Source organism: Rhinolophus sinicus, linkage group LG05 (genome assembly GCF_036562045.2).
Source record: "Rhinolophus sinicus isolate RSC01 linkage group LG05, ASM3656204v1, whole genome shotgun sequence".
NCBI classification, from domain to species: Eukaryota; Metazoa; Chordata; class Mammalia; order Chiroptera; family Rhinolophidae; genus Rhinolophus; species Rhinolophus sinicus.
The window spans coordinates 49,481,039-49,500,672 of record NC_133755.1 but is presented as its reverse complement, the minus strand read 5'-3'; the positions used below and the strand labels follow the sequence as shown (position 1 = coordinate 49,500,672).

At 36.5% G+C, this 19,634-nt stretch overlaps 1 protein-coding gene across 2 annotated transcripts in view; it reads left to right on the top strand.

Annotated features, from left to right (window-relative positions):
* Positions 1–18,285, top strand: part of GFPT1 (glutamine--fructose-6-phosphate transaminase 1) — a 51,217-nt gene extending 32,932 nt beyond the window's left edge. For both annotated transcript variants that reach the window (XM_019718397.2, XM_019718399.2), the window contains 10 exons: positions 40–203; positions 1,141–1,236; positions 4,288–4,385; positions 7,079–7,199; positions 7,563–7,720; positions 13,888–14,002; positions 14,271–14,398; positions 14,977–15,144; positions 16,133–16,294; positions 16,942–18,285. In XM_019718397.2, coding sequence (XP_019573956.1) covers positions 40–203; positions 1,141–1,236; positions 4,288–4,385; positions 7,079–7,199; positions 7,563–7,720; positions 13,888–14,002; positions 14,271–14,398; positions 14,977–15,144; positions 16,133–16,294; positions 16,942–16,986 — 1,255 coding nt within the window. In that variant the 3' untranslated portion in view covers positions 16,987–18,285. The remainder of the gene's footprint in view (positions 1–39; positions 204–1,140; positions 1,237–4,287; positions 4,386–7,078; positions 7,200–7,562; positions 7,721–13,887; positions 14,003–14,270; positions 14,399–14,976; positions 15,145–16,132; positions 16,295–16,941) is intronic.
* Positions 18,286–19,634: the final 1,349 nt, after the last annotated feature.

The window sequence follows — 19,634 nt, the reverse complement described above, 5'->3', positions numbered from 1 at the left end:
TTGATTATTGATTGTGATATCTTCTTGAATGTTGTACAGTGCTGTCATAGAATACACCAATCGCGTCATCTTTCTTGAGGATGATGATGTAGCAGCTGTGGTAGACGGCCGGCTTTCCATCCATCGGATTAAACGCACTGCGGGGGATCACCCTGGGAGAGCTGTGCATTCTCTGCAGATGGAACTCCAGCAGATCATGAAGGGTGCGAGCTTTTGTCTGTTACGGCTTGGGGTCAAACGGAAAGGATGCATTCTACTTCCTGTCCTAGTGTAGGAACCTGACAACGCACTGTGAGGAAATCTTTCCCGTGATTAGTGAAGGGATAACTCCAGGAAAAGGGATGGTTCTTTGGAGAATTGATCTGCTAGTTTTACAGTAGTTCTCCTTCAAACTAATTCATGGTTTATTGTTTCTAACATTAAAAAAGAGATTGATTATTTAAATAGTACATGGTATTTTTAAGATGCTTTATCAACACAGTCTGTATTCTGTTCTTTATTCCTCTCGTTCTCGCTACGCTTGCATTTTCTCATATATGAAATGGGAACGATAGGACCTACTTCATTAGGCCATTTTGAGGATGGAGAGAGCTAATATATGTAAAGCCCGTAAAACGGTGCCTGACACACTTAGTGAGCCCTACATAATGTTTGCTGCTATTAACTATTATGATTACTGTGGTGATGGTTTTTCTCCTTTCTGGTGAGGTTGTGGTGGGAATAAAAGCTAATGTTTACCATGTAACTGCTATATGTCATGTCTTTGCTGTATGAATCCACACTCCAATGCGGTGAGGTAGCTGCTGTTCTTATTTTAAGAAATTTCCTCAGAGCCACTTAGCTAGTAAAGATAGCTTGATTTCAACCTAAATCTGACTCCAAAACTTAAGCTTGTCCCACTCCCGTTTTTCTATAACTGCATATTTTAGGTATGAAGTTAATAAATGTGATGTTTCCTCCTTACTCATTTTTTTTCATATCAGGTAAAATGTCATATATGAATATTATTCTCGCCTGCATAACCTTTTGTTTCATTTTATTTACTAAGATTATATTAAAGGAGGTGTACTTTCAGTTTTGTACAAATTTCTTATTCTTTGGCATAGTTTTGTTTTAATGATATAATTTATATTACTTTAGGTAACTTCAGTTCATTTATGCAGAAGGAGATTTTTGAGCAGCCAGAGTCAGTTGTGAACACAATGAGAGGAAGAGTCAACTTCGATGATTATACTGGTAATGACACATGCATTATTTTATTATTTCCGAGTCTCCTGTGGGGGTGGACATTGACAGCCTGGCAGCATTGTCCTTGAGAGCCGTATAGAGCAGCTGTGGCTGCCAGCCACCAGTGGGCCCAGTCATCTTTTAAAAGTCCTCAGTGTGTTATTCCTGATATGAGGTGTACCTGGAAGAGTCAGATTCATAGAGACAGAAGGTTGATTGGTGGTTACCAGTCCCTGGGGAGAAGGGAGGCTGGGGAGTTATTACTTAGTAGGTACAGAGTTTGATTCTGGGAAGATACAAAAGTGCTGGAGATGGATGGTGGTGATGGTTGCACAACAGAGGGTGCTTAATGCCACTGAACTGTACACTTAAAAATGGTTAAAATGGTAAATTTCATGTTCTGTATATTTTACCGTGATTAAGAAGAAGTGAATAATAACTAATGGTTGCCGGGAGCTGAGGGAAGGGGGAAAACAGAGTGACTGCTAATGGATTTGGGGTTTTTGGGGGGGATGATGAACATGTTCTAAAATTAGATCGTGGTAATGGTTGTACAACTCTGAATATACTAAAAACCACTAGCCATACACTTTAAAAGGGTGACTTAATGGGCTGCGACATACATATCTCAATAAAGTGGTCATAAAAATGGCTAAAAAGTCACATTTGAAAATTATTGTGAGTTGTAGGGGTATTAGGGTGAGTTTCCTGGGGAAGGAAAAGTCCTTCGGTGTGCCATTGAACACATTTAACTTCTTTTCAGTTCAACAAACCTTGGTTGGGCCCCACTGTGTCTCAGGGACTGTCCTGGGTACTGAGAATTTTAAGAATGAGACTGGTCCCCTCACTGGGAAGCTTACACGTATCTGCTTAGTCTGGGTTTTCTCTTTCATTTATAAATGAGTAAAGGTCTGAACTTACCCAGAGGGTTTTCCAGGTGTTTGCCTAATGCCTTATGGGTTAGCCTGTACCTTTCTTTGTGTTTAAGGTAGAGGTGAGAGTGCAACCCTGGTCTTATGTGTGGAAATTGTCTATCTTGTGTCACAGGAATGTGGGCACCTTGCTGGGATGCCCAAGCAAGATCGACATTCTGTGGTCACAAGGTGTCCATAACTATTTATTGCTGTAAGGTTTTTGGCACACTACTCAATTATCATGGCAAGTTTAATAAGCATTTTAACAAATAAGCTTTGGGCTAAGCTTCTCAGTGTTAGGAATTAGGTTTTGAGAAATAGTAACAGGTACGCAAAAGTCTTTTTCTGAATCTGTGTCATATGTATGGTATTAAGTGTCTTTCATGTCACGTCCTGCTAATTGATAGAGGGTGATTTCTCTGAATAAATGCCGTCTTTCTACCTTTTTCTTTTCTGAGCAGCATCAGACTTTCTGCCAGTAGGAGGGATTTGTTGAAGGCTGAGTTATGGATTGAGCATCTGTGTGCAGAGGGCCATGCTGAACGTACCCAGGACTGTAGGAGAGTTTAGGAGAGTTTTTTCTGATGTCTCCTCCTTGAGGTTCTTCTAATCTAGAAGGGGAGTGAATATGTAATTATTTAAGCAAAGGTAAAATAGGGTAAATGGCATTAGACATAAAGTTTAATGTTGAAATATTTAAAGGTTAATGTTGAATTTAGAGAAAGAGAATGAAGCTGTTTGTGGATGGGGCTTTGGGGCTAGGAAGGCTTCACGAAGTAGGCAGGTGTGGGTCTAAGGAAGAGTTAAATAGGTGAAGATGAGATGCAGCCATTGCAGTTGGGTGGAACAGTATTAGCCAAGGGGATGTAGTGGAACACCACCAAGCTCTGTGGAATAACATGTAGCCTCGTTTGTCTGCCCCATCTAGTACTTGAAGAGCAGTGAAGAACAGTAAGTCTAGGAAAGAAGGTGAGAGGAGCTGTCAAGGAGGGCCATGAACGCATTCTAAGATGACGTGGAGGGCGTGTGGGGGTACCTCCTTTTTTCAGAAATTGCACAGCTTTTAGGAAACTTAGGAGAGACTTAGGAGCCAGGGGTGATGAGAACTTTACTGAGGTGAACTGGGTACCAGTCTGCAGTGTGCACTGGAGGAGCGAGTGGCTGAGATGCAGTTGCCAGTTAGGATGTTGCCCTGTCTGGGTAAATCGACAGGGAAAGGGAGGGCAGTGGGGACCAGGAGGGGAGCAGGAGCAGTCTGAGCCAGGGTCTGCATCTGCCTCTGTGTGTGTGTGTGTGTGTGTGTGTGTGTGTGTGTGTGTGTGTGTGGAGGGGGCGCTGCTGAAGGCGGATGAGCTCCAGTGGGCTCCGGTGATGGCAGTAGAGGTGCGATTGAAGGTGGAGCCCCCAGGACTTGCTTGCGGAGTGGATATGAAGGAGGGGCGGGAGCAACAAGGGGTTCTGCCCTTAGGTGAATGGCGATGGCGTGTACTGAGGTGGGAAGAACTGAGGAGAGAGGGTTTCTGTTGTGTGGAGAGCTCTGTGCTGGGTGCCTCCCGGAGGGGAAATGAACTTAACTAAGACCATTTCTTCCCCCACGCAGGCTTATTGAGATGTAATTAGATACAATAGAATTCACCAGTCTTAATGTATAATTCAGTGAGTTTCACAACCGTCCACAGCAGGGTCATAATGCTAACCTCTACGACAGTGACGGCAGCACAGTTCCATCAGCATGAAAATGCCTGTGCCCCTTTGTCATCGGCCCCTTCCCCACCTCCAGACTTTGGCATCTACTGATGTGCTGTCCGTGGCTCCATAGTTTTGCCTTTAAGATAACTTTTAATCTAAAGGAAGGAATAAAAAAATAACCAAACAAGTTAGAGTATGATAAATAGTGTAATGGTGTGGGACTGGGGGTGGGTGTTAAGTAAGGTTAGTTACAGGTTTGGGGACTTACAGTTAAGTCTCCCCAAACTTGTTTAGTTTACTTTTCAAAGCTATGGAGAAGTCTGCTTTCTAAGAGGAATGTGAATTCTTTAAGACAGCAGTGTTGTTTCCCAGATTGGTGGTGGATACCCATGAAAAGTGACTACCTATTTCATATGGTTCTTTCCTAAATAATTATATGCATGAACTTTCTTTTCAGTGAATTTGGGCGGTTTGAAAGATCACATTAAGGAGATCCAGCGGTGCCGACGTCTCATTCTTATTGCTTGTGGAACAAGTTATCATGCTGGGGTGGCAGTAAGTGGCTTCTTAAAACTTTAATTGTGTTATGTTGGATATTAGAAGATTTCTGCAGACACATAGTGCTTCCAGTAACACACCATGTAAATATCCTTAGGAAAACATCATGTTATCTTTTCATGTTGCCATGACAAAAATCAAGAAGGTTGGGGGGAGAAATTTTAATAGCTGCGTGGAATGATTTATTAGTGGAAGATCTGCTTTAGAAAGGTCCTTAGATCTCCAGGCAGACCTCCTGCAGCTGGTTTCATGAAAGGCAAAGAGTGGAAAATTTTTCTTGCCATCCCACCCTTGTTTCCAGGGCATGTGCCTCCTCCTACAAGAGCAGTCATTGGGTTCTGCTTCTTGTTCACTGGCCCCAGACAGATGGCTGGAACCATGTGTGAACCTTAACAGGAGTTTACTTGGTCGGCACATTTCCGCAGAGAATGGAGGTTTGCTTTTTGCCAGGCTTTGTTTTTTAAATTATTTTGGAAGTTGAAATTCTGTATCAGAGACGTGTGTTGGTTGTCAGTGCCGAAGCATATGGATATAATGGTCTTTTAGTCCCATAAATCACATCCACGTATAGTTTCCTTATAAAGAGACAGTTTATGTGCTGCCGATGTCAACTCCTGTAAGTACAGAAGACCCTGACACACTCAGTTGCTACTTTTAGGATGATTCCCAAAGTTCATGACATAGTAATTTTTTATTCGCTGGGGCATAAATATTATCTACACTTGTGGGAGTCAGTCATTTAACTAGTGAGTGGAACTACCTGGTCACCCAGCTGTTGCATCTCAACAGGCTTTACTCTTTAAAGCATCCCTCCAACCCCCCAACCCCAACCGCCCAAAAAATTACATGGTCCTATGGGGGAAAGTCTGTGAATATTGTAGGGAAGAGTTGTAAAAAAGTGATGATTTTGAGCATGGGAAAAAAGAATGAATTAAAGACATTAGTGTAAATTAAGGATTGGCTAATTTAATGGTGGTTTAGATCTATTACTGAATGAGCCCTTTATTCAGAAATAAAAAAAAATGATTAAATGTCTTATCTAATGCTAAGTCTGAATTTTGGGGCAGAAGTTATATGTTTTGTTAGAATTTTCTAATTTTGAAATTTGAGAAGATATAAGGTGGTTTGTTTATTTGTTTTTGGTGGGTGCCAAGGCTACTATAGTTAACAAACATTAGAAATCCCCTCGTGGTTTATCTTTAATTAAATAGTGTCATTAATTCTATTCTATCTAGTTTTTAGTTTTATTTGGTGGGATCAAATGTGAATGACATATTTGTATAACTTACTTTTTTAAGTATATATTCTGTATCCTGAACAATAACAATCAACTGAAATCATTCTAAGCATAGCTTGCTTTTCAAACTCTTAATTGTCTTTGGGTTTTACAGTGGCAGGCAATGGAATTTAACATTAAATTAGCCTCTTACGATGAAAATATGTCATTCTGTCTATTTATAAAGAGTTGCTTCCACTGAAAGAACAAACTATTCCTTAGCACAGATATATCTTGAGATTATGTTTTTGGGGTATATTATTTTTAAATATCTGGTAAGTTGCTAGATTTGTATATTACTCTTTATTTTGAAGAATGTAATTTCAGTAACTTTTATAGTGTAAACTTGGGGTGGAGAGCCATGATTTACATTTGTTTGAGGAAAAACATTTAGCGTTTTAGTGTCAGTAACTTATTTTGTGTAATTAGTAAATAAAATACCTCAATTCAAAAGGTTAGTTAAAAATAGGAACATTTTATCTTTGAAGACTTTCTGTACATGATGTTATAACATTGTTAAAAAGTGCCAAGCCAAAGTTATACAACAAAACGATTTGTTATACATTTGTGGCAAAAAGGTTAAAGGGATATGAAGTAAGGAAACCTTTGCAGTCCTTTACTTCTGTGAAGGAGGAACGCAGAGATGGGGGCAGGAGATGGGCAGGGCCACTTGCTTCAAGAAGCAGGTGGTCTCCACAGTTATTGAAACAGCTAAATGTATGCAACTATAGGGCTTAAAATTTTTGCTGCCTAAAAGTTTATTTTGGACTGTTTTTAATTTTCTGATGTTAGAGTAGAAGGAATTTCATTAGAATGGAAATTTGGTAAAATGAACGTTAAGGTGCCCTTTGAGCTGAAGCATACTGCCCCCTACTTTACCCTCCATACTACAAACTTTGAAAGTAGTGAGTTTTTTTTAACAAGATTTCTAAAGTGTATTGACTGTTTTTTGGAACAGTGGTATTTGTGAATACATAGTACTTTTGAAGTGTTCAGTTTTTCCCCTGGGTCTTTTATATCTTGTTATCTTATTTGAAATCTCTCAGTAACTTGGAGTTATATGAATTGTCATTTCAAGATTAAGAATTGGGAAGTTGGAGATAACACAGGCGCTAACCTAGAACAGTGCTTTTTCCACTTCTCAAAGTATTTTATACGCATGGGTGTATTTGCTTATAAGAATACATGCATTGATAATTGTCTAAAGAGACTTGTACTAAAACATTAACAGTGCTTATCTCCTGGGGATTTTGATTATTTTTATGCTTTAATCTGTGTTTATATTTTCTAACAATGTGCGTATATCCTTTTCTAATAATTAGGATAAGTGAAAACTATACATTGAGTCCAAAGAAGTCAGTGAAAAATAATATTTGAAGTAAAGTTGTTTGACCAAGTCATCTTTTCTTTGCAGACACGTCAAGTTCTCGAAGAGCTGACTGAGTTGCCTGTTATGGTGGAGCTAGCCAGTGATTTCCTGGATAGAAACACGCCAGTTTTTCGAGATGATGTTTGCTTTTTCATTAGTCAGTCAGGTATGCTAATTTTAAAGACGAGAAGGAAAAGAAAGCCATTCTTTCTAATTATCTTGGCAAAACTGCTATTTAAAGATAAAATGGTATTGCCGATGACTTCACAAATAGGCATGTATTTTGATCTTATGTAATTCTTTATGAATTAGTAAAATTAAAACGTTTTACACTCAAATAACTGAATTTTCAGAGAAAGGATAGGAAACCCTAAAAAGTAAAATTCTATTAAGTTTTACTAATTGTTTTAAGTACATGCTTTAAATTATATTTAAAATAGATGGTATTGTTCAAAGTACAGTCAAGGTTTTGTTTTTGCATCTAAGAAACAGCATATGGTAACTGCTCCAGGTCTTCCTTTCTCCACAGGCGAGACAGCAGACACCCTGATGGCACTCCGGTACTGCAAGGAGAGAGGAGCTTTAACTGTGGGGATCACAAACACAGTCGGCAGTTCCATATCCAGGGAGACAGACTGTGGAGTTCACATTAATGCGGGGCCCGAGATCGGCGTGGCCAGCACCAAGGTGAATTCTTGACTTAGTTCTCACGTGATTATTTCATCATAGTGTTGGTGAAGCAGACTAATCCGCACCTTATGTTTCATTTGTTAACACTTACAGAACTCATATAGTTTACTAATCATTATAATTGTTGGAAGACTTAAGGGTCAGTAATAGATAAAACACTAGTTGTGCCCTCCCTCACCCCCCATTTGAAAAATTTGAAAAAAGGACAAACGTATATACCTAAGTCCATTTTCAAAAGGTCTCTGCTGGCTGTTCCCCTTCATCACTTATATTCCTCCTGCCTGCCACAGTGGGATACATAACGTTCCCTTCTTTTATTATATATAGTAGGGAATTAGAAAAATAACAAATTGGAAACATGCAGTTTAATTCTAATAATTTTTGACATTTTAATTTACGTATTCATAGTTTCTAATAAATATGCCCAAATATGCATATTACCTTTGAAAGTTTGTAAAGAGGATTACATCTTTGGTATAGAATTTGGCAATTGAAAAAAAAGAGTATTATAGGACAATATCTGTTTCTCTTTAGATACTATAATACATCTGTGGAGATTTATAAAAGCACCTTTATTTTTATTTAAGGCCTGGTGAGACTGCTTTATGCTTTGAAATTGGGATATGCATAAATACAGCAATAAAAATAGGAATCTTAGAAAGCTGTGTAAATGAAAAGATGTTCTCTCTCCACAAATGTGTATACTTTACGATTACAAAATTTCAGTTGTCTGTTTTTCTGCGTAAGTCTAATATTTCTTGCTGATTGTCTGATAAGATGCTTAGATATTGGTGGATTTGATTCTAATTAAAGGCACGTGGAAGATGATATTAACATGTATATAACCACGTTGGAATATTTTTTCCTTTTTAAGAACCTCATGGAGAATTTCTTTTTTGTGGAAAGTTTGTGATTCTTATGTAAAAACTGAGTGAGGTTTTTGTTCCTTGGTTACTTTGATATTGCTAACACTGTAATTTACAGAAAGCTAAAACCTGAATTTTCTCCATGTGGTAATTAAAACATGTAAGATGTTTGTGCTTGGGTTTTTATTCTGTGCCTGAATAAATAACCAGCTGCCCTAAGCAGCAGCTTGTGGATGTTTGGAACAGTGTCCAGAAAGACAGCTTTGATTGGGGGTTGGAATCCAGGGCCCCTTTATTCACTACACATTGTGAAACAAGGGCTTCAACGTGGTTTATGTACACCCACCAACCGAGAGGATGCTGTTGACTTCCCTTTTTTTTAAACCTTGCTTGAACTGTGAGTTGCTGGGGAAATACAACTTTTTTGATTTCTAGTTCTATAGTTTATGAAAACATTTTATTATAGTTTTCAAACATACAGGAGAGTTAAAAGAATTTTACATGAATACCCATATACCCATCACCTAGATTGTACTGTTAACCTTTCTTCTATAGCTTTATCGAGGTATAATTTTTATACCATAACTTTCACCAATTTTTAAGTGTATACTCTTAGTAAATTTAGTTGTGTAACTATCATTAGAATCCAGTTTTAAAAGACTTATTCACTTTAAAAAGTTTCTTTGTGCTCCTTTATAGTCAATCCTCACTCCTACTTCTCTGCCAGCTACTATTACCTCCTCTTGTTATATCATTTTCTAGACATTTCTTATAAATGGAAGTGTATAATGCCTGTCTTTTGTGTCTGGCTTCTTCCACTTAACATGAAGTTTTTGAGGTTTATTCATGTTGTTATTTGTATCAGTAGTTCTTTTTTTTTGTAAATCCTTTTTAAAAAAACAGTCTTTTTATTTTGAAATAACTATAAATTTATTGAAAGTTGCAAAAATAGTGCAGAGAAGTCCATGTACTCTTCACCCGTTTTCCCTAATGGTTACATCTTGCATAAGAAAAGTATCTTCTAACAGTACATACTTTAATTTCTTTTAAAAAATGCCTCCCTTAAAAATTTTAGTGAGTATGGTAATTTAGTCTTTACTTTTTCTTGGATTCTAAAGTAATTTTGTTTTCTTCAACAGCCTTAGACAATCTGGAAAAGTTTTGGGATGTTTAGTCATAGACCGTTTCTGGCAAATAAAGTTTATATGTTAATAGGTGATCAAAGAAGTTCATCATTGATCCTGATCTCTGGGCCCATGATGGAGCTAGCACAAGAATTCTACAGTCTTGATTACAAATTCCCAACTTTGCCTGAAAAACTGTGTCAGGGTTAGAGAGATAAGTTTCTCATAATATCAGACCATAGACAATTTGATATTGCTGTAGGAATTGATGGGTATAAATGTGCAGGTTCAGTAATTTTTGTATGTTATTGCAGGTGTTTAGAATTTCACCACAGTACTGACTTTTGTTGATTTTTAAAAATAAACCAATATAACTTTATTTTTGGCTGAATAAAAAGTAAAACCAAGTGTAAAAGTTCAGAGTCAACGTTTTCCTGGTAAATTCTTTCAAACCTCAGTAAATTCAAAATGGGAGGTATAACTTATTTTTCTCATAATTGGTTTCCTGGTATGCATTGATGAAATAAAAAACATGAAATTAAGCTGTAATAGGAATGCAATGGAAAAATGTGTGCATTAAGGTTACTCTGATTAATATCTATACTTGAAAACGAGTGTTGAGATTTTTTAAAGTCCAAACAAAGAAACATTACTCTGTAGAATAACTTTTTTAGTTATGGGCTGGAGGAACTGGAATACTCACTATCTGATCAGTTTGGATTGGAAACAGTTTGGGTATCTCAGGGGTCCAAGATACTGGGTCTCTCCCTGTGTCCTGATAGTATATTTTGTGATTAATTGGTTTATTGAAAAGTAAATTTCACTAGGAATAGGTAGACTTATAATAGAGTTACGCTTATTAGACTGCAAGCAAAGGACTCCAAAATCCACTTCAGTGCCATGGGAAAAAAAAATCCCTGTCTGCAGGTGGAACACATGGGCTGGTACCGTCTGTAGAGGAATGTCTGAGCACCTGATAGCTGGGAGGTCCAGTAAGAGGAAATAGGGAGTCTCATTTAACTATTGGGAAAGTAAGGAGCATTAGCTGCCTGTGGTTTTATTATACAGGAGGCTCATTATCTACATTATGACAGGAAAATATTCACTAATGAAGTGATCCCTTATCCAGAGAAGAGTAATAGAGAGTCAGCATATAATAGACACACACACACAACTCAGAATAAGTTTCCTAAAGTTAAAGTTATACATCACACAGTAGCTGACCATATCACAATAATCTTAGTGATTTAGTAATAAAAGTGAATAAAAACCTCAAATGCCTGAAACGTAAAAATGTTCCTCTAAATAACTGTTGAGTTAAAAGGATATCAGAACTACTATTAAAAAAGACTTTGAAAAAATAACGACCATCAACAATATGGGTAAAAATTTAGAGATTTAGAGTGTGTGGCCAAAGTGATAATTAGAGGTAAATTCATAGCATTAAATGCTTTATCTTCAAAAAGAAAATTAATCATTTAACTCAAAAAATTAGAAAAAGGAAACTCAGTAAAGCAGGAAGAGGCAAATAACAGAGAAAAATGAATGAATGAACTGCAAAACAGAAGGCCTTAGGACCTTCCTTTTGGAGGGCCTTAGCTGTTCTTCTGGAACCTTCCTAAAATTTTTATCTATGTTACTGTGAAGTAAAAAAGGTGGCCTTAGAATCTTTCTCAACATGATGTTTCACTGTGACTACAAATGAGTTAGGATTGGCACTCTATGAAACATGTTTGCTGTCCCAGCTCTAGTTCTATCGAGTTTAATAGGAAAAAATAAGTAAAACAATGGGAAAGGAGGAAACAAAATTCTCCTTGGTTGCAAATGATATGATTGACCACCTGTAGAGCTTAAGAACATCAAATAAAAGACTTCTTAGAATGAGTAAGAATTCATATAAGGTGCTTTATATGAAATATGTACAAAAATATTTTCTCTATAAACTGACAGGGACTACTTAGAAAAGATATGCGTTTGTGTGTTTGGAGGGGGATTCTATTTTCAATAGCTATGAAGAAATACTTAGAAAAACTTTACCAAGAAATGTGTAAGGTGCTCCATAAGTATTTGTTGAATAGATGATAATTATATAATTTCATAGACTTTTAAATTCCTAACACAAATTAATGGAATACCATATTTCTGGATAGGAAGATTGTTTTGTAAAGAAATGACAGATTTGTGAGACAGAATCAATAGTCCTACAACATAACTCTGGTACATCAAAGCACTTAAACTATAGAAAATGTCACAAACCAGTAGAGAAAGGGTGGGATGAAATGGAGGGAAAATTGGGTATTTATAAAAGTAAAAAACAGAAATTAACACCTTGCACTAAAATTTCAGATGAACTAAAAGGGAAAATGTAAAGAAAAAGTCAAGGGATAATGAAAACAACATAATTAAGAAAATTTAATAATACTTAACTGATGTTAGGATGGAAGGACTGTCTAAACTTAAAAGTACTAAATAAAAGTTAAAAAAATGAAACTTCTGTGTCAATAAATATCATAAAAAGTTAACTCAAATTGGGAAAAAACATTTGAAATGTAACAGTAAAGACCTTCTTTAAGACCAACTTAAAAACAAAACAAAACCCAAGTTGAAAAACAAGTGAAGAACAGTGAAGTTAATTGTCAAGAGAAAACTTAAATGGCTAACAAGCATGAATAAAATTTCAATTTTTCAGATTCAGGATATGGTAAAGTTCATTGTCCAGCAGTCAAATTGGTAAAAATTTGTTAAAAGGATAATTCTCAATATGCAGAGAATGTGACAAAACAGTCATATCTTAAATTTACATACAGCTAATGGAAATGAAAAAAGTCTTGGCAGCTTGACTGCAAGTTTTAAAATAGCCACAATTCTATAGTTTAGGAAAATCTTTTAATTTTATTTTTTTAAATTTTTTTTTATTGGGGAAGGGGAACAGGACTTTTTTCCAAGTCAAGTTGTTGTCCTTTCAGTCTTAGTTGTGGAGGGTGCTGTTCAGCTTCAAGTTGTTGTCCTTTCAGTCTTAGTTGTGGAGGGCGCAGCTCAGCTCCAGGTCCAGTTGCCGTTGCTAGTTGCAGGGGGCGCTCCCCACCATCCCTTGTGGGACTCGAGTAATTGAACTGGCAACCTTGTGGTTGAGAGCCCACTGGCCCATGTGGCAATCGAACCGGCAGCCTTTGGAGTTAGGAGCACGGAGCTCCAACTGCCTGAGCCACCGGGCCGGCCCCAGGAAAATCTTTTTTGAACTACATAAGTTTTTTAGTTCATCAATAAAAAGTTTGTTTTTAGCCTATATGTCAGGCATTATGCTGAATGCTTTACACTTACTTCATTTAAATCTCATGATTATCTTGTAAGTATTGTGTACCTTTAACAGATGAGCCATCTGAGGTCTAAAGAAATGAAAAAACTGCTTGAGATTTTTATACACTAATAAGCAAGAAAGAAAGCATTCTATCCTGGGAAAGTATTATGTTAATTAAGAATAAAAGTTACAAAATCTAATTTTCTTAACAATATAAAAAAAGAAAAACAGTCAAGAGAAGGCAGTATTCACAAATATTATTAATAGCATGTTATTAATGTAAGTATTCCTGGAATAAGAATGAGGATTATTTCTGTTTTTATTTACTCTTATACAGTTGAACTTTTTAGCCAAAAAGTTTTAGCCAAACTTAAAAAAAAAAAAAAGGTGGGAGTGAGGAAAAGGCAATAGGCACAGGTGAAAAATCGAAGAGCAATTTTTAAAAAAATCCAACAAAATGAATGCAAGTATGTCAAAGAGAGTCCTTCAGACCCTTGCTTTTGACTTACATCAAAAACTTACTTTGGTTATGCACAAGCAGATTCACTCTCTACTCACTTTCTTTGGCGTGTTTCTCTTCCTTCCCTTCTCCAGGGTATTAGGGATTTCATGAGCATCCAGTGCATTGTAAGGAACTTTTATTTTGTATCTGGAAATATGTATTTGTTCAAATTCAGAAAAGGAGAATAGTGATAGATTTCCTTGGCTCTGGTTCAGTCCACTGTTTCTAATGCTGTTTTTAAAAATAATGGACAATATATACTTATAAAACCAGTAGGAATTTTCTGTGTATTTTCATCTTTTTTTTAAATGAAAAATTCCAAGTTCTTAAAATGCAACTGCAGCTAATTCCTGTGCTTGTTTGTGGTGTTTCAGGCTTATACCAGCCAGTTTGTTTCCCTTGTGATGTTCGCCCTTATGATGTGTGATGACAGGATCTCCATGCAAGAGAGACGCAAAGAGATCATGCTTGGATTGAAGCGGCTGCCTGGTATAAATACTCTCATACTATACTTTTGTTGTCCAAGGGAGTTGGTAATGGGTGAAATTCTTTTCTTATCCTCGAAGCTGTGGCTTGTAGCTGTTTACTTTAGTCAACAAATCTTTCTACTTTTGCACCTGTGTTTTTAAACATCCCTCACTGATATCACAGAGAAAAATAGAAACAGCGGTCTTTTGTCAGTTGCTACCAATATGTTGTTATTATATCGGTTCAGTTTATTTTTTTCATAGATTTTGTTAATGTTACTTTTTAACAGATTTGATTAAGGAAGTACTGAGCATCGACGATGAAATTCAGAATCTTGCAACAGAACTGTATCATCAAAAGTCGGTCCTGATAATGGGACGTGGCTATCATTATGCCACTTGTCTTGAAGGGGCACTAGTAAGTCTTCTAACGTACAATTTCAGTCTGTTGACTTGTGAACCTGGCACAGAGTCGTACTTTTAGATTGAATGAAATAGGTGGAACTTTTAAAAGTGCCTTTGTTTTTATGCATTCTGATTTGTTTACCTTGAGAAAGTGTAACACTTAATTGATACTTAATTCAAAAGGGAAAATCAAGAAGAGTACATTTTAGCATGATAACTTGGGTTTAGCAAGTAATTTGGGTTAATTTGTTGTCCAGATGAATAAAATAAAGATTAAGTTTTCTAGGTGTGGGATTTAATTCAGGTCACACATGAAGCAAGTAGGAGAACAGTTACAAAGAAATATGAGGACGTTCACGATACTCTAAAATCTTGAAAAGTTCTTATGAGGTTTTAAAACTTCTAATCACTTGTTGATATTATAGGAATAATGATCTATTAGCCTGTTGGTTATATTTACAGATCAGTGGTCCTTTAATACTTTTAGGTGAATAGACAGTGACTTTAGGCATCAGATGTTTTGTGTAATATTTACTTAAGAATGGATTTTTGAAAAACAGACTGAATACTAATCTAGTTCTTCCCTATTAGAAAATCAAAGAAATCACTTACATGCATTCTGAAGGCATCCTCGCTGGTGAATTGAAACACGGCCCCCTGGCTTTGGTGGATAAGTTGATGCCTGTCATCATGATCATCATGAGAGATCACACTTACGCCAAGTGTCAGAATGCTTTTCAGCAGGTGGTTGCTAGGCAGGTAAGTCAGAGACTGCTGTGAGGACACCTTGAGAGTCGAAGCGTTGGGTCACTAAAGCTTATTTGGATTTAATTACATTTAACGGGATAGACCAGTGCCCAGTAGGTAACTTGTAAGACATGTTTAAATTTATATGTGAGGAATTTGAAATTCTCAAGGGTTTTGACAGGACCCAGCTCATAGATCTCATAATAGGCAAAACCAAGACCCAAAATGAGATCTTGGTCTCCAAATCCTGTCTTCCTCAATTAGGGTATGCTGGCTCCCTTTTAATTTAATGTTCTTAAGTGTACATTTCAGGAGGAGCTGGATTTTACATGCATGCTATGGGTGCTGTGCTTAATTGAGTTTTTTTTTCATATAATTTGGCCTTATTTATAAATCCTCAAAGATATTAATCTCTAGTCACAATGTATACTTATGAACTTGGACTTTGAAGGCAGGCAGACCTGGATTCAAGTACAGATGGTCCCTGACTTATGATGGTTTGACTTAAGATTTTTCAACTTTACAGTGGTGTGAAAGCAATATGTATAATAAATTACATGAGCTATTCGACACTTTACTATAAAATAGGCTTTGTGTCAGATGATTTTGCCCAGTTGTAGGCTAATGTGAGTGTTCTGAGCATGTTTAGGCTAAACTATGACGCTCAGTAGGTTAGGTGGATTAAATGCACTTCCAGCTTAATGATATTTTCAATTTACGATGGATTTATTGGGCCAGAACCTCACTGTAACTCAAGAGTAGCTGTACTGAGCCTGGTATTTCTTAGATGTGTGAGTTGAAACAAATTACTGACTCCCGCAAAGCCTCCGTTTCCTTGACTGTAAGTGAGATCAGTCTGATTGACCACATAGGATCGTGAGTTTAAATAAAGCCTGTGTCACTGAGGCCACATGTAAATTGCGGAGTACAAAATGTGCACATTTCACTTGCCACAGTCCTGCCTTTTGCTTACCAGTAACTGTGTGTGTGCTTTTCCCAGGGACGCCCTGTGGTGATTTGTGATAAGGAAGATACGGAGACTATTAAGAACACAAAAAGAACAATCAAGGTGCCCCACTCAGTGGACTGCTTGCAGGGTATTCTCAGCGTGATCCCCTTACAGTTGCTGGCTTTCCACCTTGCTGTGCTGAGAGGCTATGACGTAAGTGATGGACCATTGCTGTGATCTTGGGCTGGCTTTTTACCTGGGTACACTCTGATAGTTGTCCTTCTAACTATTGAACAGTAGCATTTGAGAAATCCATCTGGTATCTGTCACCTGTTATATTTGCATGGCCCAATTTGTAGGTTACATTGTAACATTTTCTTACCCAGAGAATTTAAAGAAGTCTTGGCGATTACCTCCACTATTAGAGATTACCTCCTTGGGAAATTTCCACCTGTTTTCTTTCTGTATTTCTTAATGGGATAGCTACTGGGACTGTCACACACATTAGGACTTCACAGTGTAGGACTTTTAGAATTCTAGGTCCAAGAATGACTACCACGACATCCTGTTCTTACGCATTTCTACTGTCCCCGCACAAGACTGCCACCTCGATAGAGGACCATGGGAGCTCTTTGTGTGCTGAACTGGCTCCTTTAGAATTCTTTTTCCTAACTGAGTTCAAGTCTTTTCAAGACACGTTATGCGACTATATTTTCTAATTTAATTCTTTGTAGTCTATAACAAAGGTGGTTAATAAACATGTTTACTGTTTTTATAAACAAAAATAATTTGCTTGTAGGAACCCCTTTCCCCCCACACCCAGTCTGTACATTCTCTTTAATCTTGCTCTTTTTTTGCAGGTTGATTTCCCCCGGAATCTTGCCAAATCTGTAACTGTAGAATAAGGAGCATCTGACACTCTGGGCGATAAAGCAACACAAGACACCTTTTGTATTTAAAACTTTGATTTAGAATATCACTCCTTTAAGCCTTTTCTTTAAAGTAAATCCTTATTTATATATCAGTTATAATTATTCCACTCAATTTGTGATTTTTGTGAAATTGCCTCATATTTTTACAGTAATTTGTGGGGGAGTTTGAAAATAGAATCTATATTCAAGTCAGTATCAGAAATAGATTTAGCTCTGATTTACTTTAAGGGATGCTGGGTGTTGGATTTCTGGACCCTTCACTTCAATCTGAGAGGACTGTGTGTTTTAAAAGTAATTGGTATTTGTTTTACCATGATTCTATTCCATTCAGACCAATAAAAGAGTAGTGCATTTAATTGGAAGATCTAAAGCCAGTGGCAATGTACTTGGGCGTTTAGTTAAGGTTTTGTTAAGTTATATATAAAGCTACTATGCTTTATTTTGAAATTTGTGTACTAAAACCTGAAAACATTTCTTGGTGGGATTTCTACCTAAGTTAGGTTAACCTTAGTCTCTCAAACTTGTTGCTTGTTATTTGTAGGGCAAGGCAGCTTAGGAAGCTAAATAGTATACTAGTGCATTGGTTTTCTCCAGCCTTCAACAAAATATTTGTACAATTTCGTAGCACAGACTTCAAATTTGAGTTGCTTTGGACAACTGACAATATGATTTAAATTTGAAGATGGGTTATATACCTGTTGGATAGTCCTATTCTTTGTTTTTTCATCTCCTGAAAGTGGTTTTTATTTTCGTGTGTCTGCAGTTGTGTGTGTGTGTGTCTCTGCTGAATGGCATATTTTATCTTGTTCTTGGAAATCCCCACACATAGTTGCTATCACATATCTCAAATCAATACTGATATATTCAGAATTCTCTTCAACTTTGTCCCAAAGAATTTCCTGTAGTTAATTTTAACTTCCCTTCACTGCCTTGTTTGTATAAAACTAGTACCTTTGTGCCAGTTTGGAAGTTCTTTGCAACTGTTTGGAAGATATTGTAAGTCTTTTGACTAATCACTTGACTCTAAATGTATATGGTGGGCTAGGCTTAGAAAAAGCTATATACGCTTTACACTGAAATTAATGAAGGATTGCATCAAATTTAGTACAGGCATACCTTGGGGATATTGCGGGTTTGGTTCCAGACCTCCATAATAAAGTGAGTATCACAATAAAGTGAGTCGTAATCTTTTTGCTGGTGGAAGGTCTTGCCTTCAATTTGTAAAAAACACACCATCTGTGAAGCATAATAAAATAAAGTGCAATAAAACGAGGTATGCCTGTATTACTTCCTACATCTTTTCCTCTCTGTATTTTCTGTGTTCTACCCCTGAAACTTCCTTAGGAATGAAGAACATATAAAGTGATATTGAGGTGCCTTCAGATGGTTAGTGTCAGAAATAGAAATTAATAATTTAGATTAAAATATTTAGAGTAGACTATGAGTGTGATACTCAAAAAGTTGTAATTTCTTCACTGAGCTTTTTTGGCCGAATCATGAGGGATATAGAACAGCATGTTTATGTTTTGGTCAAGTCTTTTGAAAAGTTTTTACTTTTAAATTGTGAAGGTAAGATATTTACCATAATTAAGTAAGCTCAGTCTTTTCCATGTTCTGTGAACTTCTTGATGAGGTTAAGATTTTCTAATAGCTATTGCTGCAAGAAAATTACAGAATTCTGCTTGTGTATTAGAGAAAGAATTGGCACGTTTTGTAGTAATTTGGAAGGATTCTCATAGATGGAGACCAGAAACCTTATTGTGTTTAAAAATAATATAGGGTTACTGTTTGCATCATCTATAGCTGCTATAGCTATATTTATGTGTTTTAATTGTTTCTAAGATTATTTTGTTTAGGCCTGCTAGTTTTAGTGTATGCATAATGTCATTTCTTGTTTGTTATATTAGCATTTTATGCAATGATTTGTGTGTGTTTGTAGCATTTCTTAATGATCTGAAGTTTGTTAGCATTCTAAATGAAAACTAGTACGTGAAATCAGTTTTCAATCAATTTCTCTCTTCTCTCTCTTTTCTCTCTCTTTCTCTAACACACTTCAAGCTAGGTTAAGTTCAAAACCAAATATCAAAGCCAATAGTAAAAAAAAAAAAAAGGTGATATTGTCCAAACGTGGTTTCTCTTCCCTGTCCCTTTTTCTTCCTGCCCTATTTAATATAGTGATTTTTCAATGGTTTTATGAATTATGAGCACAAAAAGGATACCATAGTGAGGCGAACTGCTAATAAGTGTGCTTGCCCAGTTAAAATCAAGGTAATGTAGGATAAGAAAAGCTGATTTTCAAGAAAGATATTTTACAAAAGCATTTCTTTATATAAAAAGTTCTTTCTTGTACATTTCAAGTTTAAATTCACTTGTATATAACTTAGAGTTTCTTACCTCAGGCCATTAACCCATTTTAGTCTGGGAGTCATGTGGAGCATTTAACACATGGCCCAGTAAATTATTATTACTTTGGAGTCGCTTTTCGATCTTTTTTAAATCACATATGCCACAAGAATAAATGATAAGAAAAAAATTAATGTTAACTGTTTTTAGTTTGTTATAACTATGTCAGCCTATTATGGGCAAGTTGCTGTACTAGGAACTAAAAAACACATGTTGTC